The sequence below is a fragment of the Leptinotarsa decemlineata genome, unplaced genomic scaffold (genome assembly GCF_025532065.1).
Source record: "Leptinotarsa decemlineata unplaced genomic scaffold, Ldec_3_MD MMD2_P_RNA_scaffold_2, whole genome shotgun sequence".
Lineage (NCBI taxonomy): Eukaryota > Metazoa > Arthropoda > Insecta > Coleoptera > Chrysomelidae > Leptinotarsa > Leptinotarsa decemlineata.
The window spans coordinates 18,881,581-18,909,143 of NW_027412529.1; the positions used below are offsets into that span (position 1 = coordinate 18,881,581).

The 27,563-nt window shown below is 33.2% G+C and overlaps 2 protein-coding genes across 6 annotated transcripts in view; both read left to right on the top strand.

Moving 5' to 3' along the window:
• The window catches only part of smo (smoothened, frizzled class receptor), a 28,417-nt gene extending 13,434 nt beyond the window's left edge, over nucleotides 1-14,983 (top strand). Inside the window, exons 5-6 of the mRNA XM_023167251.2 lie at nucleotides 4,336-4,717; nucleotides 11,275-14,983. Of these exons, the coding sequence (XP_023023019.1) occupies nucleotides 4,336-4,717; nucleotides 11,275-12,270 (1,378 nt within the window). The 3' untranslated portion in view covers nucleotides 12,271-14,983. The remainder of the gene's footprint in view (nucleotides 1-4,335; nucleotides 4,718-11,274) is intronic.
• Nucleotides 14,984-19,284: 4,301 nt separating this feature from the next.
• Nucleotides 19,285-27,563, top strand: part of LOC111507610 (NPC intracellular cholesterol transporter 1) — an 82,938-nt gene continuing 74,659 nt past the window's right edge. For 2 of the 5 annotated variants that reach the window (XM_074184958.1, XM_074184954.1), the window contains exon 1: nucleotides 19,287-19,623. In XM_074184958.1, the coding sequence (XP_074041059.1) occupies nucleotides 19,540-19,623 (84 nt within the window). In that variant the 5' untranslated portion in view covers nucleotides 19,287-19,539. Of the gene's footprint in view, nucleotides 19,624-27,563 lie in introns of all 5 variants that reach the window. The other 3 variants (XM_074184948.1, XM_074184960.1, XM_074184950.1) reach the window with 3 other exon arrangements.

Genomic DNA, 27,563 nt, shown 5'->3' on the forward strand with positions numbered 1-27,563 from the left:
TGTTTGTTCCATCTCATATGTGGACCAATAACAAGACCCAACTATTTAATGGATACTGTTTTTTCTATGTCCAGGCATTTACAATTGAAACTTTTTGTGCATGAGTAGTCTCATCATCTGCGTTACATAGGATACTTGTTTGTTCCATCTCATATGTTGACCAATAACAAGACCCAACTATTTAATGGATACTGTTTTTTCTATGTCCAGGCATTTACAATCGAAACTTTTTGGGCATGAGTAGTCTCATCATCTGTGTTACATAGGATACTTATTTGTTCCATCTCATATGTTGACCAATAACAAGACCCAACTATTTAATGTTTTTTCTATGTCCAGGCATTTACAATCGAAACTTTTTGTGCATGATTAGTCTCATCATCTGTGTTACACAGGATACTTATTTGTTCCATCTCATATGCTAACCAATAACAAGACCCAACTATTTAATGGATACTGTTTTTTCTATGTCCAGGCATTTACAATCAAAACTTTTTGTGCATGAGTAGTCTCATCATCTGCGTTACATAAGATACTTGTTTGTTCAATCTCATATGTTGACCAATAACAAGACCCAACTATTTAATGGATACTGTTTTTTCTATGTCCAGGCATTTACAATTGAAACTTTTTGTGCATGAGTAGTCCCATCATCTGCGTTACATAGGATACTTGTTTGTTCCATCTCATATGTTGACCAATAACAAGACCCAACTATTTAATGGATACTGTTTTTTCTATGTCCAGGCATTTACAATCGAAACTTTTTATGCATGAGTAGTCTCATCATCTGTGTTACATAGGATACTTATTTGTTCCATCTCATATGTTGACCAATAACAAGACCCAACTATTCAATGGATACTGTTTTTTCTATGTCCAGGCATTTACAATTGAAACTTTTTGTGCATGAGTAGTCTCATCATCTGCGTTACATAAGATACTTGTTTGCTCCATCTCATATGTTGACCAATAACAAGACCCAACTATTTAATGGATACTGTTTTTTCTATGTCCAGGCATTTACAATCGAAACTTTTTGTGCATGAGTAGTCTCATCATCTGTGTTACACAGGATACTTATTTGTTCCATCTCATATGTTGACCAATAACAAGACCCAACTATTTAATGGATACTGTTTTTTCTATGTCCAGGCATTTACAATTGAAACTTTTTGTGCATGAGTAGTCTCATCATCTGCGTTACATAAGATACTTGTTTGTTCCATCTCATATGTTGACCAATAACAAGACCCAACTATTTAATGGATACTGTTTTTTCTATGTCCAGGCATTTACAATTGAAACTTTTTGTGCATGAGTAGTCTCATCATCTGCGTTACATAGGATACTTGTTTGTTCCATCTCATATGTGGACCAATAACAAGACCCAACTATTTAATGGATACTGTTTTTTCTATGTCCAGGCATTTACAATTGAAACTTTTTGTGCATGAGTAGTCTCATCATCTGCGTTACATAGGATACTTGTTTGTTCCATCTCATATGTTGACCAATAACAAGACCCAACTATTTAATGGATACTGTTTTTTCTATGTCCAGGCATTTACAATCGAAACTTTTTGGGCATGAGTAGTCTCATCATCTGTGTTACATAGGATACTTATTTGTTCCATCTCATATGTTGACCAATAACAAGACCCAACTATTTAATGGATACTGTTTTTTCTAGGTCCAGGCATTTACAATTGAAACTTTTTGTGCATGAGTAGTCTCATCATCTGCGTTACATAAGATACTTGTTTGTTCCATCTCATATGTTGACCAATAACAAGACCCAACTATTTAATGGACACTTTTTTTTCTATGTCCAGGCATTTACAATTGAAACTTTTTGTGCATGAGTAGTCTCATCATCTGCGTTACATAAGATACTTGTTTGTTTCATTTCATTTGTTGACCAATAACAAGACCCAACTATTTAATGGATACTGTTTTTTCTATGTCCAGGCATTTACAATTGAAACTTTTTGTGCATGAGTAGTCTCATCATCTGCGTTACATAGGATACTTGTTTGTTCCATCTCATATGTTGACCAATAACAAGACCCAACTATTTAATGGATACTGTTTTTTCTATGTCCAGGCATTTACAATCGAAACTTTTTGTGCATGAGTAGTCTCATCATCTGTGTTACATAGGATACTTATTTGTTCCATCTCATATGTTGACCAATAACAAGACCCAACTATTCAATGGATACTGTTTTTTCTATGTCCAGGCATTTACAATTGAAACTTTTTGTGCATGAGTAGTCTCATCATCTGCGTTACATAAGATACTTGTTTGTTCCATCTCATATGTTGACCAATAACAAGACCCAACTATTTAATGGATACTGTTTTTTCTATGTCCAGGCATTTACAATTGAAACTTTTTGTGCATGAGTAGTCTCATCATCTGCGTTACATAAGATACTTGTTTGTTCCATCTCATATGTTGACCAATAACAAGACCCAACTATTTAATGGATACTGTTTTTTCTATGTCCAGGCATTTACAATCGAAACTTTTTGTGCATGAGTAGTCTCATCATCTGTGTTACATAGGATACTTATTTGTTCCATCTCATATGTTGACCAATAACAAGACCCAACTATTCAATGGAGACTGTTTTTTCTATGTCCAGGCATTTACAATTGAAACTTTTTGTGCATGAGTAGTCTCATCATCTGCGTTACATAAGATACTTGTTTGTTCCATTTCATTTGTTGACCAATAACAAGACCCAACTATTTAATGAATACTGTTTTTTCTATGTCCAGGCATTTACAATTGAAACTTTTTGTGTATGAGTAGTCTCATCATCTGCGTTACATAGGATACTTGTTTGTTCCATCTCATATGTTGACCAATAACAAGACCCAACTATTTAATGGATACTGTTTTTTCTATGTCCAGGCATTTACAATCGAAACTTTTTGTGCATGAGTAGTCTCATCATCTGTGTTACATAGGATACTTATTTGTTCCATCTCATATGTTGACCAATAACAAGACCCAACTATTTAATGGATACTGTTTTTTCTATGTCCAGGCATTTACAATTGAAACTTTTTGTGCATGAGTAGTCTCATCATCTGCGTTACATAAGATACTTGTTTGTTCCATCTCATATGTTGACCAATAACAAGACCCAACTATTTAATGAATACTGTTTTTTCTATGTCCAGGCATTTACAATTGAAACTTTTTGTGCATGAGTAGTCTCATCATCTGTGTTACATAGGAAACTTGTTTGTTCCATCTCATATGTTGACCAATAAGAAGACCCAACTATTTAATGGATACTGTTTTTTCTATGTCCAGGCATTTACAATTGAAACTCTTTGTGCATGAGTAGTCTCATCATCTGTGTTACATAGGATACTTGTTTGTTCCATCTCATATGTTGACCAATAACAAGTCCCAACTATTTAATGGATACTGTTTTTTCTATGTCCAGGCATTTACAATCGAAACTTTTTGTGCATGAGTAGTCCCATCATCTGTGTTACATAGGATACTTATTTGTTCCATCTCATATGTCGACCAATAACAAGACCCAACTATTTAATGGATACTGTTTTTTCTATATCCAGCCATTTACAATTGAAACTCTTTGTGCATGAGTAGTCTCATCATCTGTGTTACATAGGATACTTATTTGTTCCATCTCATATGTTGACCAATAACAAGACCCAACTATTTAATGGATACTGTTTTTTATCAAAAATGATAACCCAAATAGTTGGGTTATCATTTTTGTACTCCAAAGTTAACATTTGCAATATGGCGTTTGAATGACATTTTTTGGTTAGGAGTGATTCCTAAATCTTTGATTGTATTTGTTGTTTTCAGTTGATTGCTTGATTTTATGTGGACGATATATATATATATATATATATATATATATATATATATATATATATATATATTTCAAACATCTTCAGATCATTAGCAAACAAAAAAAATCACGAAAACTCATTATGATGATGCCACGTTGGATTAGCGCTATCTAGTGGTTGTTTGTGAAAAATAAATGTCAATTGTGGTATATGTAGTAAAGTGTTTTGAGAATATATTCATTGTTTAATTACCAACAGTTTCATGCAATGAATTTACTTGAAGTGACAAAGTTCATGCCTTCTTTCAGGATAATTGGAAGTGGCTTGCTAAAAATATAATAATGTTGTAGAGTCCTCTGAGTTCCACATACCTAGATACCTAGGTAGTTTAATATTTTTCTTTATTTTTCTGTGATTATTGTGGTTGTATTCCATATTGAAAGCACAAAATGTTACCATTATATCATACATGACTTTCATTTTCAGAAAATTTCATTGTGAGGTAGAAGAACCTATGAAGCTCAAGAAGCACAAGATAATCGCCAAAGCTTTTGCGCAGCGTAAAAAATTTAAAGAAGGTGGTGAGATATCCATTTATGAAAACCACACCGATCCCGTGGGACTTGATTTCGAGTTGAACAGTGCTGCTAGTAATGATTTCATTATGACTTGGGCTGCCAATCTACCTCGTCTAGTGAATCGTAGAGGAGCAGTGCCAAATGAGGTGGTTTGTTCTGTGTCAAGCAATAATTATTCAGTAGACAGCGAAGTGAGTGTCAGTCTGAGACATGTTAGCATTGAGAGTAGACGAAACTCGGGAGACAGCCAAGTGTCAGTGCAAATTGCGGAACTGAAGGCTACTAGAAAGGTGAGACTGATGATATGACGATACATTTGCAACAATTGGTTGATCTATTTACAATTAATGTATTATTTATTTTGAACATTCTGTCATTAGAGTTGTTATTTAATACAACAAATAGGGATAGGGTAATAAAACAAATGAATAATAAGATGAAGTTCCACCTCCAATTTTCATACGGAAGAATAATATTTAAGTTACTAACAATTGGACTATCTTTGAAAATCTGTCTGTCGATAATTTAGTCTAGTAAGGCTGGTTTTGAAATAACTTCAAATTATGGGAAATCAGAAGTCTTATAACCTAATTCTTTAATATGAACTACTTGTCAAGCACAAGATATTTCAAAATTTTTTAATCAAGAATACTTGCTATTATCCATGGAAAAATTGGGTAATGCCTATCAGAAAAGAACCAAGCGACACTTTTGTGAAAATGAGTTTAAGGCACTGTACGACAAATAAGTACTCTCGGGTCATGTTTCTGAACAGAACCAAGCGCCAGGTGTGTATTAACGCTTGAAAAATGACCTTGCACTGGGAACTAAGTGGATCATTGCAGATACAGAATAAATCAGAAAGGACCTAAACACCTGGTCTCGATTAGATATTCAACGAAACGAGGAGTAATGTTGCTTCAACTACTCCATGTGACTTGATTCTCTACTGATCATTGTTCACTTTCTAATTATACTGTCGGTTAGTTTTATTCATAATCATTCACAAACTTAGTTTTCTATAAAAGGCAACTCTGGCTGTACAATAAAGGTGTCCATTGTGGAAAAAATTGATACTGCTTAGTATGGAAAGAGGGGACAGCTGGGCGAGGGGCCCCGCAAGTTGGATCTGTACTGAAGAAGTTCATTGAAAATCATCTCAGTCAAAACACAAAAATGCTGATAATGTGGTCAGATAGTTGCGGAGGACAGAATCGCAAAATTAGGATAGTTTTAATGATGAAAACAATTCTTATCAATCATCAAACTTTAGAAACAGTTTATTTCAAGTATCTAGTACCAAATGATTCAGATTTTTCACATATTGAAAAAGCAATAAAGATGAATCAAAGGATTTATACTAGCGATGATTATATAAACATAATGAAGCATTGCCGACATAAAAAACCATTGACCGTAACAGAAATTAAGAAAGAAGATTTTTTTCTGTACAAGCAATAGAACGTGCAGTTGTTAACAGAAAACAAGATCAAAATAAAAAAAAAGTTAGTTGGCTCAAAACCAGAGTTACAAAAATAACAAAAGGAGAGCCTTTCAGTATCTTTTTGACTATACTCATAACAATAATGATGAATTCAAAGAAATTAAGATTCAAAAAAAAATTGAAAAAACGCAATCAAATTTCAATACAAATAAATCTAGTAATGCTTTGGCCAGAAGGAAAAAAAATTCAACAAAAAAAACTTGCGGATCTTAAGGCGCTGATGCCTTTTATTCCGGCGGATGCAGAACAGTTCTATAAAAATTTGAAGGGAGCAGAATTAGAAGATGACTTGGAGGGATTTGGTCCAGATTTGGACTTCGAAAATGAGTTGAGGAGGAAAATAACAATGATTAAAAATTTCAATTGGAAATATTTTCTGCATTAAACTAAATTTTTGTTCAGTTGAGAGTTTTGTTTCAATTAAAATAAGTATTTTTTAACAACTGACGTTTCATTTTCATTTTGTACAGCATCTTTCTGGATTTAAGCTTATTTACTAGAAAGGAACTAAGCGATAAAAGTCTCAAAATTATATGAAAATTCGTACTTTGAGACCACTTTTTTCATAAATTAAGTTAATTGAATTATTCACATCAATCATAAATGAATGTTGTCATTTGAAGGTAATTAAGTAAGTGTCTGCAATGTTGCAACTTTAGAAGGCATTTTCTCGAAATTACGCAAATGTCGCTTGGTGCCCTTCTGATAAGCATGACCCAATTAGTGAAAGTAAATTAGATTACTTTTTATAAATATTTGCAAATCTAGGTATTTCAAAACCATAAAAAAATATGAATTTCACCAATCATTTTGGAACTATTATTGAAATCATTTCGAATTGACAACCAAATAAGTCTAAATCACTAAAAGAATCGATGACATGTAGTAATACCAATGAACAGAACCTCACAAATTTTAAATTATTTATTGAAAAGGGGATTTTTTAGATTGTCTATGAAAGTTGTGACAATATCCACAAAATTTACAATAGTTTTATAAATATATTTCAATATCTAATTGATCCAACATGTCCAATGGTTGTGAATAAAAATAAAGGGAAAAATATTTCAAAACTTGTGCGAGCTAAGGATTAACGAGGTCGTACCTTTTAACGTGATATTCCAATATTTCAATAAAATATACAAATGAAGGATTCTGAGCAGAATTTAGTTTATAATTCTATAACTCTTTTAAAAATGTTCTTCTTTTTAGTACTTATAATAGGCTTGACATATAAGTTATTGTAATACATTATTTGGACATTTGGGGTGAAACTATTGAGATACAGAGCGTACATAGTGTTTCATATAGTATTTTACTGAAATAAACAAATTATGAGATAATTACATATTTGTTAGTTTTTGAGATTGTTGGCCATTATTTATTTTGATAAGCTTTTCACTGTGTTGAAGCCTATAAAACCGTTGCATGAGCACCATTCAGGAACTGAATTCACTTAAATGGGTTATAACATAACATAAGGGTTATAACATATGACCTCGAAACCAAAGTCCAATCGACCCAATTGAAGGATCCAGGAGGGCCAACACCAAAAAAGCACGCCAAGGTTTTTCTCACTGTTTTCTTCTACTACAGTGGCTAGTGCATAAGGAGTTCTTTTCACTTGGTCGTATGATCAACAAGGAGTATTATCTTGAAGTTATGCGCCGCTTGTGAGAGGCAATGTGAAGAAAACGTCCAATATTGTGGAAAAATAATTCATGGCTTTTTCATCATCATAATAATGCACCTCACTTGTTTGTAATTCTTTGGCCAAAAATAACACTGTAAACATGCCTCAGCCACCGTGCTCACCAGATTCGGCACCCTGCAACTTTTTCCTGTTCCCAAGATTGAACAGAACTTTTAAGGACAGTGCGGCGCGACAATTGATGATACAAAAATCGAATCGCTGACAACAACGCTGATAACAAAAAGTACATATCAGAACTGATTCGAGGATTAGAAAAAACGCTGGCACAAGTATATTATATTTGAGGGGAACTACTTCGAAGGGGACAAAATAGAAATTGATGAATAAATAAATATTTTTTGAGAAAAATGAAAATTCATCTTATTTTTTCAACAGAGTAGTATTTCAAAATAAATTTCATTTATCGCTATAGGAATGAAAAATCAGCTGAAACCAATAAGCTACTTCCGTAGCTGTCATGAGTTGGTTAGCTTGTTATATCAACATAATCTTTGACTTTCAGTATTCGAAAATAAATACAGTTACTTCACACTTGTATATTTATTAAGCTAGATCACCTTGGATTCATAGATTTATTTTCAGGCCACAGTTTTAGGCTAATTTTTTCTCTATTCCATAATTTTTTGGTCTTCATTCAACGCAAAAAAATTAATAACAATAATAATAGTATATTATGCAACGATCATGTAATGATGGTTATTAAGACACGAGCATTAACCGGGATACGAAACGAGCCGAAGGCGAGTTTTGTATGGTATATGCGAGTGTATTAATAACCATTACATGAGAGTTGCATACGCTATTTTTTCTAAACCCGATAAATAATGAAAAACTATAAATATTATATTTGTATTGAACACATTTTCAGTAATTAACTCATATTAAAAAAAAAACACAAACTTAATGGTATTATCATGGATATATGAAAACTATAAAGATTCTAATTATATTTATATTGAATATAACAACTGTAATTAATCTGATCTTTTAAAAATATTGGAGTCGATGGTATTCCTTCTATATCGCTGTTTTCAGACATTTTGATAATATAGGTAGGTCATATGAAAACTGATTTTGACAAATAAAGCAATTAGTTACTCAGGTTAGAATCTAGGACAAACAAAGGAACAGGATTCTTGATTGAAAAATTATGGGTTTCTATTGGTTGATAATCTGTATCGTTATGAAAAATCTGTATCATAATGAATATCATTATGAAACGGATTATGGTCATATAAGTGTATTGTTAGAGTACGGGTGTAGAAAATAATTTATTAAGCCACTGTGGAACTTCTTATAATAAATACGTATTAAAAAAAAACTTCAGTAAAAGCATGTGAAACTATAAAAACAAATTAACATTAAAATATTGTTGAAAAATCTGAATAAGAGTTTGTTGACCTATAAAAACAAAAAATAAATAATAAAACTCAGTCGAAAGAGCCATCATGATACTCATGTACACTATAAAAACATTTTTCAATAAAAAATCCTTCACAATTATAACAAAATATACTGCTTGATTTGGAGTTTTATCATCAGAAAACGTAACAGCACTGTACTGGGGAGGTTTTTAAAATTTAGATGACGTGTGGGCTGGTGTTCTCAATAAATTATCGTTCTATACGTTGGTTGCTTTGCTTAATTTAAAAAAAAAATCTTTGTTCAGTTTACTGCAGACACTATCGACGTGCAAATTCGAAATTAATGATTTATTGAAAAGTATTCCCAAAAATGTATCTTCATGTGACATAATTGATAATAGAGTTCCATTCTTCTTCTCTTTGGGTAACATCATTTAGGAAAAATTCATTAAATATGAGTTTTTTTAAAACCATCACTATCTTCTAATTCACTTATTGTTGGTTCCAGAATACTTCTCTCAATGGCATAATACTATTCAACAGAATCACAGTAAGTGAACTGGAAACTTTCAATGAACTATATGATGAAATCGGCCGATACTTGATGAAAATTCATAACTAACGTATTCCAAAAACACTTTATTGTGAGATTTTCACTAAATTGTTTTACAAAAACGCAACACGTGTTTCGCCATAGAATGGCTTCATCTGGCGTGTCTTTCAACAACAGTTGAACAATTTAGTGAAAATCTCACAATAAAGTGTTTTTGGAATACGTTTTTCAATGAACTGAAATTGCGTTTATTAACCTACACACAACTTTTGTGGTTGACTTTGCAACATTGTGCACAATACTGGAAATGCTCTTGTTTCACAATATTCAGCATTGAACATTTTATGAAGCGTTAACTATTTACCCCCAATGTTGTATAGCGTGGCATCGAGTCTTTAATTTTCCTTAATTTTCGGATCATATTTCCTCCTATCGCCAATTTTCCATTTGCTGTTTTTCTTTAATCAATGGGTTCTGCTGGTGGAACAAAATTAAATTTCTTCACATTTTGGAAATATTGAACAATAAATTAGGGCTCATTATTTATTCTATTGGACATTGTTTCTTCTTGTTTGAAATGGATATATTTGAGTGATTATTTTAGAGACACATGATGAAAGCCAGTATTCGAGCCAAGATAAAAGCAGATATTTAGGCTAATTTGCCTATTCCTCCCCATCGACGATTTTCCATGTGTTATTTACACCATACCTCAACATCGAGACGATAGTTGATCCAATAGCAACTTCTCTCTCAAGCTCAAATTGCACTATTTACATGAGATAGGTCATAGCCAAAGGAGGAAATTCCACCAAGACTCATATTCCTTGACGAATCATTTAATGAGTCTTCACGAGTTTAACAGTAACATTCAGATTCACGCCTCAATTGTTGAAGGCTTGGAGGTTCTCTGATTTAGTTTGTAAACCGTTGTTCGAATTAATTATAAATTTTGAGGTTTGGAGTACGTCATTCATTCTTTCAAATTTGGATTGTTGCTATTTAACCTTTTTGCTGCCCAGATTTATTCTAGATACATCACCACCAGCAGTTAATTTCTACGAGGTTCAATTGCTGCTTATTAAGCCTTCCACTGTTATATCATTACACAGGTTGTCCCATATATAATCCACCTTCATTTATATATTCATATGATCAGTACGAATTACAACCAACTTTATTATTTATTAATTCACAGTACATTTTATACTAGTTGTCAGTCATTTTGGTCCATACCAACTCAAGAACAATTATCAACTTTCTGTGGCTAACACGGTTGTCAACGCCAACATTAACTAATATTACGATATTTTTATACAAGTGATTGGTAAATGAATTTTTGAATTGGTACAATAAAGTGCTTTGTGCGACTTCGTGTTTGTTTTCTCCAAACAAAATTTCTTAGACAATTAGGTAGCAATAGATATTCAGATGTAAATAGATGTAATTATAGTCTGAATGAATTAGTATTCTGCCTGAACACTATCCGGGTTTGATTTACAAGCAACTTGTGCAAGCAAATTTCTCAGTATCTCAATTCTCTCAGTCCACTCCACTATCTATGTCGTTCGCTATCACCTTCAAGTATCATTCATCATAGAGTCTGTCAGAACCAGAGACGTTACAATACCCAATTTCAATGAAATATATCAGTAGAAATTTATTGAGAATTTTTAGTATTACAAGATTTGATAACAATATTTACTTTACAGATCAACTCAAGAAGACATAAATCAAGTAAGCGCAAAGCTACTAGACAATTTAGAAGTCACTCCAGAAATCTGAGCCATACTTCAAGACGTTTATCGAGGTCTGGAGGAAAACAAGGAAGCAGCACTAGTTTAGATTCACGTTTGCAGTTTATAAATGCTCTTACAAATAGAGGGGATGTCAAGAGTTTTCAACCAAATCTAAATCGGCGAACTGGTAATGCAGGCTTAGATGGTCAACACATTAACCAGTTTCTGTCTGGAAAGCTGGTGATACCATATAACAATAATCTTGTCAAGAGTGAAAGTGAAGATGAGAATGTTTCTCTAAATATTACTGGTAGCACTTTCAACATGAAACTCAGCAGCCATACAAATAACTTGGATCTAAATGACGAATTAGTGATGAAGTCACTATGCCAAGGTATCCAAATAGAAGAATTAAGCTCTTCCAGCGATACCGAGGGATCTGCCACAATAAAAAAAGACTATGGGCAGGAAAAACGTTCCAGATCGGGTCAGGAATCCCGTTCTAGTAGGAAATCAAGAATAATGAAATTATCTCGCAAAAAATATAGCAGTAATTCAGACAGCTGTAATATAAAAAGTGACAGCTCGTCATGTCCTGAAATTAATCAACTCGTGCAGAGTTCTTTAAACTCCGCAAATTCTGTTGGTTATGAAAAAAATCGAGGGTCTAGACAATCAAAGACGTCGAATGATGTGGCAGTACAGGCTAACGCTCAGGATATAGTTAGTCAAACGGCAGCTTATGATCTGGAATTGAAAAATTTGAAAAAGTCTGAAGATGAGAAACACAAAAGCAAAAAAGTTAAAACTAGGGAAAACATTAGGTATCGTAGAGCAAGTAAATCCTATGAAACTGATGGTAGTAGGAAGTTTAAAAAACTGAAGGATAGGTATAAGAGTTATGGCAGCTCGGAGGAGAGAAAGTCATTGAATAGAGATTCCGAGGAAGATTGTAATATTAACGTATAGAGAAGTACTGTGGGTTGACCACATTACATTTGAAACATATTGGAACATCTGAATAGATGACTTGGCATTAAGACTGAAAACACAGACACATGTTTGAACACTGATTATAGATTTGAAACTTATGTGATACTTGAAGCCCGTTATCGAGTTGTGGTTATTGAAGTTCTGAAAGTAAGTAAGTTGAATGTTCTTTTGTGCATTTATGAACAAATAGAAATGATCTGTGATAAAAATATTCCATATTTTTTCTATATTTCTATTGATTCGAAGATTGAAATGTGCTTCTGTCATCATAATCATAGCAGCTATATATTAGTTACATACACTTCTCATCTCAGAGATGAAATACCTCATACATAATAATTAGGGCTGATAGGCCATGGTCAAATTGAACTTGTAATATATATCAAACATTGTATCTTCTACGCAGCAGATATCATTAGTGGGATGGGATCCCACTGGTCAGAAACAACCTAACAGAAGTGCGGACCAATCAAAACAACATGACAACAAGACATGGTATTCAGTACTCAAAAAGGTCAGAAATGGGATAGATTTCAATTCCTATAGACATTTCACCAGCAGTATACCTATCAACAGTGTAGACCAATCAGAACAAACCAATATAAATGCGGACTTTTCAGAACGACCTGGCTAAATTGCGATCTAATCAAGAGTGAGCATTCGCATGGATATCCCACCACTATCATCACGACCGCAACCCCCACCACGCTCTAAAACTATGAATAGGTGTGAACATGTTGCTCGTCAGTCAGTCATTATTGAGACTTCAAGGTATAAATTTTATCCTTGCAATCAACACATTTACCACTGATGATATCTGCCGCAGTAGCAAACAAACAGTTTAGTACTACAATTTCCATTCGACCACAGCCTACAAGTTCTGATTTTGTTCTCTCTAATCGTGACTCCTGCCGTGAAAGCCTTTGTTCTTATGTTATACATAATAGTCTGTTTGAATCAACATAAAGTTACAAACCTTAATTATCTAATCAAAAGTTTTGATGTAAGAATATTGATTCTCACTTGACCTTCTGTAGCTTTAAAATATTTGGGAGTGATTCTTACTCTCTCAGAGATAACAATAATGAAGCCCCAATTACCTTAAAAGAGTGTTTCTTCAAAAAAGTTCCCTTTTGGATAGTTATATCTTTTTCTGTAACTCATCCTAAGCTGCTTTTGTCACCAAAAATCATACAATATTGGTGTTTCTATAACGAGGTTCAAATGTTTTTTTTACCTAGGGTTTGCTGGTGAATAGTGAGTTTTCATGAACATTTATCTATTTTTTTATGCTCCTCTCATTATTTCAAGGTTATCGTTATATTTCATATTCATTCCAATTCACCAAATATGTCAAGAATTGAAAGGACGAATGTGTAATAATTTGAGCAGGATGACAAAACCAAATCAGGTACTAACAGTCTGAACAATATTCTACCATGTATTTTGAACAAATCGTGATTTGCATAGCTACTGCCACGAGTGGAAATGAAAACCAGATTCTCTTGTTCGAACTGTTTTTATAGAAGGCACAGCCATCGAAGTATGTTTTGTAAAAAAAAGTAGACTGGTTCACTAGATCAAGCATAAAAGCTTGTAGTATTTGCAAACCAGGCAAGGGCTGTCAATTCCATTTGGCGGCTAAATATAATGAATGCTGCCCACATAAGTTATTTTCTGTAATGTGGTTTTGACTGCTTGAATTTGTACCAGTGAGTTTCAAAATTCTACCATTGTCAACATTGATATACGTATCGTAAAAAATACCATCTAGGTTGCAGCACACCTCAATATAGAATATGAACATTGACCTGTCATTTTATGATATTACATATAGATGCAACTAATTTAATGTTGTATTGTACTTAAAATAGTTAATAGTACATACGAAGTCAATTCGCATGGCATAAAAACTAAATAGTTACGGAACGTTTGAAGTTTCTTTGTATATGGGCGGCGTGGTATTATTTTGTTTTGTCAGAATTAATTTTATTTTTCATGAACCTACACGGATTTTTTTTATTAGTAGTAAATAGTAATGCCATCGGTCTTTTATTTAACTGTTTGGATGGACTTCGTATAGACCAGTGATCTCCAAACTTTGAAGCCTTCGGACCATAATGATTTTTTCAGTTTGTTCCAAGGGCCAATTTCTGCCCTTGCTTAAACTTAGATACTTAAGTTTTCTTTGTCATCATTTCTGTCGGTAAGTTTTACCTTGCAAGTAAATAAAACCGAGTAATTATCATTCTGTGTTTTCTTCTTCAACTTATCACAGCAATAGTAACAACAATTAGGTAATCATTGGCTGTCGTGGGCCAGATCGATGACAGTAAATCATTGGCTGTCGCGGGCCGGATTTGGCCCGCGGGCCGTAGTTTGGAGACACCTGGTATAGACTATAATTGAAATGATAATTTGATTATTCATTAAATATTGAACGATCTGAAAAAAATGTCCAATTAATTTTATGTTGTGATGTTCTTTTCCTAATGTACCCAAAAATCGTTGAGATAACTCTTGCCAGAGAGTTTAATGAGTTACAGGATAGCCATGTAGAAAAAGCATTTGTGAATTCTCTGAAGAATGCTATTGAAATGTATATTGTGAATATATTTCTTTATATAATTGTACAGCATTAGTTAAGTAGGATTTGTATAGTTTTTAATAAACCCATCTATATAGAAAACTCTTTTTGTTTCATTTTAATATTTCGAAAGTAAATTCAAAGTGAAAAATCTGAATGGGCATTTGAAAAAATCAAGTGCTTCATCAGTTATCATAGAAACATATATCTGATTAAAATGTGTTTGATAATTTGGTATTAAAATGTAGTTATCAACACAAAAAAAAGTTATTTATACTTGTACTATATAAAATACAAGTATATTGAAACTGCATTTTTGTATTGATATCATTACATTGAGGTACTTTGTCCAATTACGAGAACTACTATAAAATCCTGCAATTACACTGAACATATGAACTACTAAACTCAAAATGAAAGCTTTTTTTCAGATGAAAATAAAGTCAGATTTATTGCCATTGTTTGACAAAGAAGTAAAAATAATATCAATTTTTTTTATCTCATTTCAATAATTTACTGATGTTAGGTCAGAACTTCTGCTTTTGAACTACAAGTTCAAAAGCAAGCACAGATATTTAATTTGTGGAGCAGGTGGTGTTAAGTGACGTGTATAAAATGTTGTTTCTTCGGAACTACACTAATATTGAAATTTTACAGAATGCGTGCAGTATGTGCCACACGTGGTCACCACTAGTTCTACCAATGGAAAACCGTATAAAATGACAAACATAATTCGATATCCTCTCAGAGTAATAATAAGACATAGAGTTGCCATGCCTATACCAATACAATACATGTAGTTTGAAGCGGGTATCGTACTATCTTTTTCTGTACAATTTATTGGAGAGGGGGGTGCGGGTAATGAGGGGTTATGGAGAGTTTGTTTACATTTGAAGTAAGTTGGACCATAAAACAGTGGCGATTGGTTTAGTTGATAAATAATCGGAGGGATATTATATATTTATAAAATAAATCATTTCAGGTGTATTCTATTCCTACAGGAAATCTGATTTTTATTAATGATTATGGAAATGACGCCAATTTTTCTACCACCTACTACATAACTATTCATGTATATTTTAAAAAAGGGCGTGGTTTACTGGGTTAAAATTAATTTATTTCAAATGAACTAATTCATAACAATGATAAATATTGATTTTAAAAGTAATGAACTTTGCTTTGTATAATCAGATGAAGAAATTTGTGATTTATTCTCAGATTTGATGAACAAGCGGTTACGGTTTGTGAAGTCCGATATAACAAATTTTCGATTAGGAATCATGAATATTTATAATTACGATTGAGGTTTGATATTATTATGTGATTTCATTCAAAATTGGTATCTAGGGGTCTTTGTGGACCGATATTATATTTTTTTTCAATAATTCATGCTGACGAATTCTATAATTACGAAAAACCATTAATGTAAATGAAAAAAAACTGTATTTAAAAATGAAAAATATGTTTTTCATATGTGGTCCATAAGTCATATTAATTCTGTGATTAACAGATTAAAAAGCCTGTGCTCAATATTCAGTTTGTATACTAAATAGTTATTGTTGTGCAACCGGTGTTAAATCTGTTATTGCTCACTTAACAACTAACTTACGTCACCCAAAGAATATGATTTTCGTTTTGGTTTTATTTTCTTTGCACGATGCTCTCGCGTTTCATGCAGACAATATTCAATAAGAAAGGAACGGTTGTCATTTTTTCAACCTTTTTGTTTGGTTGGGATATGTCAAATAATGAAATAATATAAACCTAGTTTCAAAAACTTTATTTATAAGAATAAGATCAAAAAAATGATCATTAAAAACATCAAAAATATCCCCTTTCATAATGTCGGTCCACAAACACCCCTAGATACCAATTTCGAGTGAAATCATTATTTCTAATCGAAAATCCTTCATATCGGACTTCACAAACCGTACCGCTTGTTTATAAAATCTGAGAATAAATCACAAATTTCTTCATCTGGTTATATGAAGCAAAGTTTATTACTTTTGAATTACCATTTATCATTGTTATGAATTAGTTCATATAAAATAATTTAATTTCAACCCAGTAAACCACGCGCTTTATTATAAAGCCATACATGAATAAAAATCTACTAGGTGGTAGAAAAACTAGCCTCATTTCCATAATCATTAATAATATGAGATTTCGTGTAGGAACTATTCGAACAGAATACATTTTCACCTGAAATGATTTATTTTATAAATATATACTATTCCTCCGATTATCAACTAAACCAACCGCCACTGTTTTATGGTCCAACTTACTTCCCGTAAATAAATAAAGTTATGTTGCCTTCAATGTAAGGATGGAAAAGGCCCCTCTATTGTCTTTTATTACTCTGAGGATATCCTTACAGACCACAGAACTATAACTCTAAGTTATACAACTCTAAGTTATAGTTCTGTGAGACATAACATGTGCCCAACGATTATGGACATGTCCATATTCGTTGACATGTGTCAATGTATTGTGTGATTATTGAATGAGAGCAACCACGGCAATTTTTGTCGCCAGAGGACGCTGTGGGGCGTAATGTCAGTTCTCGCGGTTCGCTCTTATTTACAAATGAATAAAATTAATTCATTTGAATTATGCGACGACGAGTTGGGAAACTTTATGAAATGGGAGGTTCAAGACCAGAACTAGAACGGAAGATATTAAGCAGTAATGTGACTGTAGCCTAGCGTCAACTGATTTCTTGTGTCCTAACAGAAATGGTTGTGAATACTATAGGTATTTCACCATTTTTGAAATCTATGAGAACTAAAAATGGAAGATGTGAATGGAAGAAAATCTTAAAAATAGCAAGACTGAAATTTTCCGATGAGCTAGTCAAATAAATATTTGAAAAAATCAAAAATATATAAACACAGTTAAAATCGAAATGAAATAGTGAAGATGAATGATGAAAAAAAAAAAGCAAAAATTAAGATTGAATATTTCAAATCGAACTTCTTCACGACGTTTCAATTGTAAGTTTCCACAATCGCCTTCGGTTGATAACTCCCCAGTAAAAACGGATGATCTGTAAAACATCGATATTACAGCACCATCAGTCTAACATCAGCATTTGGTACACAACATCGGGCCAGCCTAATGCATTTGTAAGCTGTAACATTATCATCAGAACGGGGTCGGCCCGATGATGATAATTCCCAGGCTAATCGACTGATTTCGATCATATCAAGAACTTCAAAGACACGCACAGTTTTTCGAATTTTCCGGTAATCAACAAAATGACTGTTGTTCAATGGAAACTATAGTTTCCATTGATGTTTTTATATTATTGACCTAAACTCATAATTCGTTCTATTCAATTATTAATTTTCACTTCGGGTCACAATAATTTGTTTTCTTCACAACTTCACAAGTTTCATACTCTCCGTTAATTTTTCAATTATTCATTTCAATAATCATATTTTTCATATTCCGTTAATTAATTATTTTTTTATCGAATTATCTTCTAATCAGATAGATTCCCTTGTCAACTCATAATCATTTGAAATGAAATGTTTTTGCACTCGATAAGCCATTTGGAAATTTGTGATCGGGGCGGATCAAAGACGTCTTGAGCAATTAGGGGGCATGTTATTACCCCTAATTTATACCGTTAAACGGCATTTACTGAGACAAGCGCCCTCTGACGGCATCGCCGATGGTGCCTTCATTGTTTAGAGATAAACGTCAATAACGTCATATTTGTTTCCAGTTCTGACTGACTCATAGGTTTGTTCTGGTTATCTGTGATCAGTGATGTTTTTCGGGAACGAAAAATTGTGCCAATACAAAAATGAAAATTGTACTAAATTACGTTTAATTGTACTGCACTATGTAATATCATGGAACATCATAATAATATAAGTGTTCTGTGAATTTATGATCATATTATGAATATATGAATCATAATACAGTGGTGGGTGGAATTTTCACATCAAAACATGTACATAACACTTTTTTCAAATCGTCCTTTTTCTTGCATAATTTATTTTTCACATGATCTGAAAATAAGGCATCCAGAACCAGTGCACAATCAAAAAATAAAATGGAGATATTGCACAAATTATGCCAGGCAAGAGTGAATGAAAGACAAAAACCCTCAACGCTGTTAAGTTGACACTTGACACTGTTGACAGTGTCAACAAAACATCATTTTATTATGTTCATGGGTCATGGCCCATGGGGTCTGTTGTCGAGATCGTGCGTTTGACAAAGTATCGACAGAATGAAATACAGCGATATAAAATACGTATGCTGGACTGCGATACATCATCTGCATATTAATTCATAACTCGAGACTATTGTCTGTCTGTCAAATGTCGAATGAAAATTTTATTATTTAGAAAAAGAAAGCAAAATTGTACTAAAATGGCGAAAGAGGTACTGCCGTACTGCATTTAGTTCGATTGTACTAGATTCAGTACAATTGTACTGCACGTAACATCACTGTCTGTGATTAATTGTCGTTTTGAAAAACATCAAACATCAGACCAGGGCGAGAGTTGATACGTCATGGTTGTTTTTGAGATTGTTTTGTAGACATGTTCTCTTTTCTTTTAAGATAATCGTCATATAGATAGAATTCAGGTGTTTTTATTTCAAATCATTGTAAATAATTATTTCTAGTGTGATAATTATAAATGGCTTCTTGTAAAAATATTTTATCATCAAGGACATTAAAGATTTTTTGTGGGTTCTTCGTTTTGCTGTATACTTCACCCCAGGTAAGTTTTTCAATTTCATTGAAAAATATATAACAGATATCTATGTTGTGAAAGTTGGTGCTTGACCTTTTTTATCACTGCCCTCATTTCAACAATTTTTAAGAGGTCTCACTTTTTGAAACTTCAGACACAGAATAGTAAACAATCAGACCACTGGAAACTGGAAACCACGAATTATATAAGTATGTACTATGAAAGCAATAACTCAGGCTGGAATCGAATCATACTCTTACTTAAAGTAGTTTCCACTATTTATTCAATTTCAAATCTACAATTTTTTTATTACTTTCATTATTAATATTTTTTGTTTGTGTCAGTTCATGAAAAGTAGAGTTATAACATAAAGATGCTATTGGAATATTGAAGACAATAGTTTTGTATGTGTTAATTTAATTACCACATTAATTTATTCACACAAAAATCACAACTCACTGGTCAGACTGGCTAAGGAAGCGTAAGAGAAAGCCGAGTCTTGGTTTCTCGCGAATAGACTCAAACTAAACAACGACAAATTCCAGCAATTAATAGTAACCACAAATACATCTCTGCAGGAAGACATAAATGTCAGACTGCTTGGCTTTGTCCTGGATGACAAACTCACCTGGTCAAACCATGTCAGTCAACTAAGCCTAAAATTGTCCAGCTCACTCTTTATAATCCGCCAACTGAGGCCCGTAACAAACTCATACACCCTACGAACCGTCTATTTTTCCCTCTTTTAAACCCATCTTAATTACGGTTTACTACTTTGGGGAAACTCAACAGCGGCATCAAAAATATTCATACTACAAAAAAAGGCTGTAAGAATTCTCTCCTACGCTAATTATCGTGATACATGCAGACCACTTTATAAAGCACTGAAAATCATGACCCTTCCATCTCTCTTTATTTTGAGCACACTATTGGAAATACATAAGAACCTGCCGAATTCAACTCTGCAATCCGCTGTCCATGAACACAATACCTGCGGGGCCAATAAAATCAGAGTACCCAGATATAAACGTGCTTAATCTTCCAAAAACTCACTCAACTACAAACTATATAATGTGCTACCAGATAAGTTAAAAAATGCAACCGTGTATACGTTTAAATTCACTATTAAACTCTTCTTGATTTCTACTCACTAGAGGAATATGAAACTTGTGTGATAAACGGGGGCTTGATGACATATACTCGCTGAGCAGTCATAAACCCAACCTAAACTAATAGTCTCACATGTATGTATCTATGTTTAATCTTAATATTAACACTTAATTTTAACTAGTTTCTTTTTTTGTAACTTCTGCACTTTATATTTTACATGTTTTTTTATGACTTTATGTATTTATCATAGTCAAGTGACTTACTATTATTATTATTGTTTTAACTTAGTTATGTAATGTATCTCAAACTGCTTCAAGCATATGTCTATAAACTGTATGTTTCTGAAGATTAAATTTATTATTATTATATAATATTATGAGAAATGCTTTGAAAATATTATTATTAATTGTTCTCAGAATAACTTTATTCTTAAAGTATGTGCATTAAAATTGTCACTACTCAAAAACACAGACCTTCCATAACATGTATAGGAGTTGAATATGTTAAATGTTCTGAATCATTTCTTTATTTATCTTGTGCCGTTGTTGGCTGTCAATAAATTAGATCATAGTAGCAAAGAAAATAATACAGGCACATTGAATTTGTTTAAAAAGAAATTGAAAATCAACTTACTAGGCAAATACTCTTTTTAGCAATTCCTAGAGCAATTTTTTATCGCCCTAACCACATTGACTTTACTTGGGATAGCCCACAATAGGTCCTATAAATCATTTAATAAACTTTGTGATGCAGAAAAAAATCAAAATATTATTCACCTGAATATCAATATTTTGAAGTACAAATTAAATTGTCTAGATGCCCTGTAAGCCACCCATCCCCACACATCTGTTGCTTTAGTGAGCATTACTTTTGTGAACATGAACTGATTGCCAAATTTAAATTTTTGAACAACTTTAAATTGTTCAATCACCTTTCAAGATCTCAGTATGACAGAGGTTAGTTATTTATGCAGAAAATTACATTAATATTAGTGAATATGAAGTAAATGTACCAGCTATAGAAAAGGATTTTGAGTACTGATGATCTTACTCTTCCAGTAAGCAAAAATACGTACAGATCCTCTTCTGGAAATTCAAAGTTTTCCTGGGAAGTCTTGAGAGGCTCCTCAACAATCTTGAGAGGAAATTCAAAAATTGCATAGAGTGTGGTGACTTTAATGTAAACTTCATGGAAACTAGTTCTAACTTAATGCACCTCTTAGATATATTCCCACCCACTCACTTTGATAATTATTTAGATAAAATCATCAGTAACTTCAATGAGAAACTGGAGAGTGAAGTGATATTCATACGCCTTTCAATGAATCGAACAAAGCTACATTTCGGCAACAAATAGTTCAGGAGGATTGGGTTAACCTCAGATCGAAAGTGTAAATGAATCAACCTGTGTGAAGGCAGCCGTGGGCTTAAGCCACGAATTGGGGGAATATACTGCTAACGAAAAGGAGTGCGCCAAGTCACCATTGGTCGTTAAAATTCATGGCTAGCCATGAAAATTGGTATTTGAGGACTAGTACCTTAATGAAATCGATAGCCTGCGAAATATTGTAACCGTCTCCCAACAACATGTGTTTTGAGATTGGTATTTTTCTAGAAAAACTTAAAACCTGAAAAATAATATGATACACAAAATAGGGCCAAAAAATAAATTTGGCAACTATAGTGTTCTCGAAGGTGTTGGAGAGACTGATTTACTCAATTCTATTTGGCTTCCTCAACGAACATCACATTCAGAGTAAGTGCCAGTATGGTTTTTTGTCTTGTGAATCATCAGAGAAGGTTATCTATCAGTCACTTAACAGTGCAGTTGATCACATTGACAAAGGTGATTCACTCACAGGGATTTATATTAATGTTATCAAAGCCTTTGATTCAATCTTCCATCGAATTCTCCTGTTGTTACAGTTGTTTGAACCCTATTTGACAGGAAGAACTTATTGCGTAATGCTGAATTGCACAAGGGGTAGTAGAATACAATACTACCCTGCGCCCAAAAATATTAATCTGGGGGGCCGCAAGGCTCCATACTAGAACTTACAATTTTCCAGTTTGCTGATGACACATTTTGTATAGTTACATCTGAGAGTTTGGATAATCTATCAGTGAAAACTTTAGTTATCAAAATAAGAAACATTTTGAACTTTGTGTCACGGTCGAACGGTCTGCGACAACAACAAGCAACTATTCAGTTCACTATTTTGTTCTGATGTGTGACTTCATGTGACATTATTATTTTATTCAATGTTTTATTCTGTGGTGGGTATACATTTCTATGATCTCAGTCCTCAATTTATTCCTGTTCGTGCAGTGGACGACAGAAAACATTTCACAACAAAACACGCGATTCAAGTTTCGAGTTTGTTTTCGAAACTGGAAACTGATGTTTCTGTTTATGAAACAAAACTAGTCGCAAGCGATTCCATTTGGTGGAAATTTTTTTTTATATGAAATCCATTTTTTTTTGTTTTCAAGTAGGTCTATAGACAAAATTTATAATAAAAAGTATTACTAACATGTTGGATCTTCATTCAAATGCAGTAACACAGAAAGTGACGATGGGAGGCGGAATCAATTTCCTAGAAGGTGGGATTGGTGGTTCCCTTTGCCGAACCCCGTTCACCACATTGTCAAGATATAATTTTACAAACGCGTAAAAATCTGTTTTGAATCAATTTCACTGTTTTTGAGAATATTTTATGTGGTAGGTAGGTGTAATAAGAGCAGTGGATATTTTTAGGTTCGGCGGAAATACGTATTCGCTGTTGTTTATATTAAATAGCAATTGATGAATCATACAAGATTAAACATTTTATTCCTTTCTTTGTTGTTAGAATTCAATATAGACAATACGTAATGTTATCAAGTTAAGGGGTTTCGAGTCAAATAATTATTAATGAATGAGCTACTTATTTCGTTGTAAATTGCCTGCGGAATCGTCATGTTTTGCGTTCAAAATAGAATTTCAAAAAAACATATATTTACGTTTCATGGCGTTAATAACTCTGACAAAGAATCAAAAACCGTTGAATAGGAAATCAAATTTCATAGTTTGAAATCACAAACAGTTACAATATTTTTTATTAACCCAAAACTTCAGGTTTACAACTTCAAAACTGACGAAATTCAATACAATCTTTAGACCCCTATTTTCCCCCTTGAGGGTGGAAATTCCTGATTCCCTTTCTTGTTGCTTACTTACAGTATACAAAGAACCTACCTGCATATTTCAAGATTTTGGGTTCAGTAGCTTCGGCTGAACGTTATTATAAGAGTATCAGTCAATCAATAGGTATAGTCGAAGTAACTGGTATTGTGCATACTTGAAGTGTCGGCGCCCTCAAAGGCCAAAAAAACCAATACATAGAAATAAAGCCGCTGCCAACTAGTCCACGTGGACTGAAGAATCGGCGGTTCGTATTGGATGATTTTTACTAACCGAGTTTTATAATTGGCTGAAGAGTCATAAATATAAATTTTGAAGTCATGTTACGGTGACGAATAGAATGCGAGAACGGTTATAAGAGTCGTGTTGTCAATGTTCAGTTCAGGAACTGATCGCGATGTGAGTGTTGAAATTCGATATTGGTGCAGTTATAATTACTTGAAATTTTTGTTATCCTTGGACAAGTACTAATAGTAATAAGTACTAATAGTGATAACAACGCTGACTTTTTCCTGTGTAGTGATTCCAATAGCGATGGTGAGCAATGCGAAAAAGATACCAGTGAATAAGTTTCGGATGCATTTGAATATTGAAACACAGAGAGTATGTTTAAATTTATATAAGAATCTACATCTCAAGTTTGGTTTTCAGGGAAACAAACTATTACAAGCAACATCAGATTTGACCGAAATTCCTTTCTCAACTGTACGTAAAATAGTCAAAAACAAACCTCATAAACGCAAGACGCGATGTGATACAGGATTACCAAAACCTTTAGATTATCGTCTAATAAAATCATTGAAAAAACAATATAGGACTGTTACAAAAGCAATGAGATCCCTACAACCGAAATCATAAAGGAGAAATTGAATACTTCCGGCCATAACGTGAGCTACTGTGACAAAACTCTTCAGAATTGGATACAGAAACTAGGATTTAGATTTAAAATTAATAAACAAACGTCAAGCAGTTATGGAAAGCAGAAGAATAGTAGATCTGCGTAACAAATACTTAGAACAAATAACTATATATAGACAAGAACAACGGCAAATTTTCTATTTGAACGAAACTTGGTATGACACTCACGACATAGTTACGAAAGGGTGGACTGATGGTTCCAGAATCTGTACGCTTAACATGCCTGCAAACAAAGGATTGCGACTAATCATATAGCATTGCGGAAGAAGTAAAGGATGGGTTCCGAATTCTTTGAAATTATGTGGAAAAAAACTTGAGGACTGCAATGTTGACTATCATAAGATGAAAGCTAATATTTTCGAGGAATGGTTTGAAAACATATTGGATGCGAATAGTGTAATAATTCTTGACAACGCTTCCTCATTTGCGACAGTTCATCACAGTACCCAATAAAAATTCGAGGAAAGATGAAATACAAAGTTTTTTAATGGATATCAGTTTGTATTTTGAAGATTATACCAAAAACCAAATACTTGAAGTTTTGCAGACAAAAACATTTGAAAAGGTGTATGCCCTTGAGAATATTGCTGAAAAGTATTGTCACGCCTTACTGAGACTTCCCCCCTATTTTTCTGTTTTCAATCCCATCGAGTTGATTTGGGGAAATCATCAGGCGTAAAAATAATTTTCCAAAATTTGATAAGAAGGTAATAGAGCTAATTAAAGAAGAAGTATCTAATATTACCGAAGAAGATTGGCAGAAAAGGATTAGAAAAGTAATTTTAGTTGAAAAAGAGTATAAGGAGATAGGACACTTCCATATTAATGGTGGAAATAAATTCTTTATTGATTTAAATGACGACAGTGATAGTGAAACAGAGAATATGGAAAAGGAATTATCAGAAGCTTTCGAAGAAAGTTAGTGTAGGTTAACACATAGAGTAGGTTCCCACGGTAAGGCGGGTAAAACAGCTGGGAAGAGCTAGTATTTTGTAAGTTGAACCTAGAATCTTGAAATATGCAGGTATGTTCTTTGTATAGCGTAAATAAGCTTCAAGAAAGAAAATCAGGAATTTCCTCACCCAAGGAGGGAAAATAGAGGTTCCAAGATTGTATTGCATTTCGTCAGTTTTGAAGCTAGAACCCGAAGTTTTTGGTTAATAGAAAAATATTGTAACTATTTCTTTAAAATGGTCTGTCACGAGTTCCTGGCTGAATTCAACGATACGTATTTTCGAGCGAGAGCCAGAGCTGCTCCATACTTTTGCAGCTCTTCAACTGACATTTTCAGAATGTTAGTACTATGAAGAGATGCAGAATTCAAATTCAGCATGATAACACAATCAAACTTTTTTTAATGTCTGATATGATTCGATCAAATACCATCATTATGTCTTTAAGAAATAGTTGAACAGTTTGGAGTGTTTGTAAAAATAAAACTGTGAGACACAAACATCAAAGGTTTCGATCAGAGTGACACTACTGGTTATAGGTATACTGTGTCCAAACAATACATCGCTTTGAGGTTCAACTCAATACTACACTCTTTGAGAATTTTAATTTCGATATTGTTTTACCAAAGAAATATAATCAACGTTGATTTTCGCACACTTAATTTCATACTGAGATAAGCAATTCATTTTCTGTCTAGACAAATCGTGAAATACGATGAAGGTATACATCAAGCAGCATATCTATAAAATCAAATAAGATATAGTTTTTTGAATCTCTACTTCTTTCAAAGTCATAACCGTGCAAACTATTTTCGAGGGGGTTCCATTCAGCATAAATAAATAGTCATTTCCATATTTTTCAACAAGGTGAAAATATTTTCAAATCTAAAAAAAATAAACTTTAAACGTTCAAGTCAGTCTCGAATATACCTACACAGTAGGTTAAATGGACTGACACCTATCGGAAAACAACTACTCCTCTGGCTAATACCACGAAGGGCGTTGGATTATATCTTCCTTATTCAGAGGAATCGGGCAAATTACGGATATGCAGTTGGTTAGTATCTCGTCCACTAGATGGAGTGACATTTTGTTGTTTCGCTCCAACTTAGGAAGAGGAATGAAATACTCTGAAAGAATTCCGATTTTCAATTATGGAATATCATTGACTTTAGGTCGATGATGGCCACTATCTTGCACTGATCTGAAACTGAAACCGGTCTGCAAGTCTGCCGGTTCTAAAATCGAAGGTTGACTCTTTCAGTTGTTTTGCCAATTGCATATGCAGGAAATTTTCTGTGAAGATTCCTGCACTGACGACTGTCGGATATAATCCAACGCCCTTCGTGGTATTACCCAGGGGAGTAGTTGTTTTCTGATAGGTGTCAGTCCATTTAACCTACTGTGTAGTATATTTGAGACTGGCTTGAACGTTTAAAGTTCACTTCTTTAGATTTGTTTACTGCCAGTCTTCAAGCATAGCCCACTGACTAATAAGAAAGAAAATATTTTCGTAAAAATCATATTTCAATAAAGTCAACAAATTTATTTGTATTGTTGTGTATTCCAAGAAGGATAGGTACCAAATAATGTTTGTCAACTTCAAATAGGATGTTCCATAGTTTTCCAAACATTCACACTTTTTTAGAATTATATAAATTTGAAAATGCTATATAATTGGGAAAAATCGTGTTGAACAGAGAACAGTTACGGACGTTTTTTTGTAATAGTTTTTGTTATATTACTTGACTTGTCCTGTTTGAAGTGTCAGATTTTGTTTTTTTGTTGTGCCCACACTGTTCC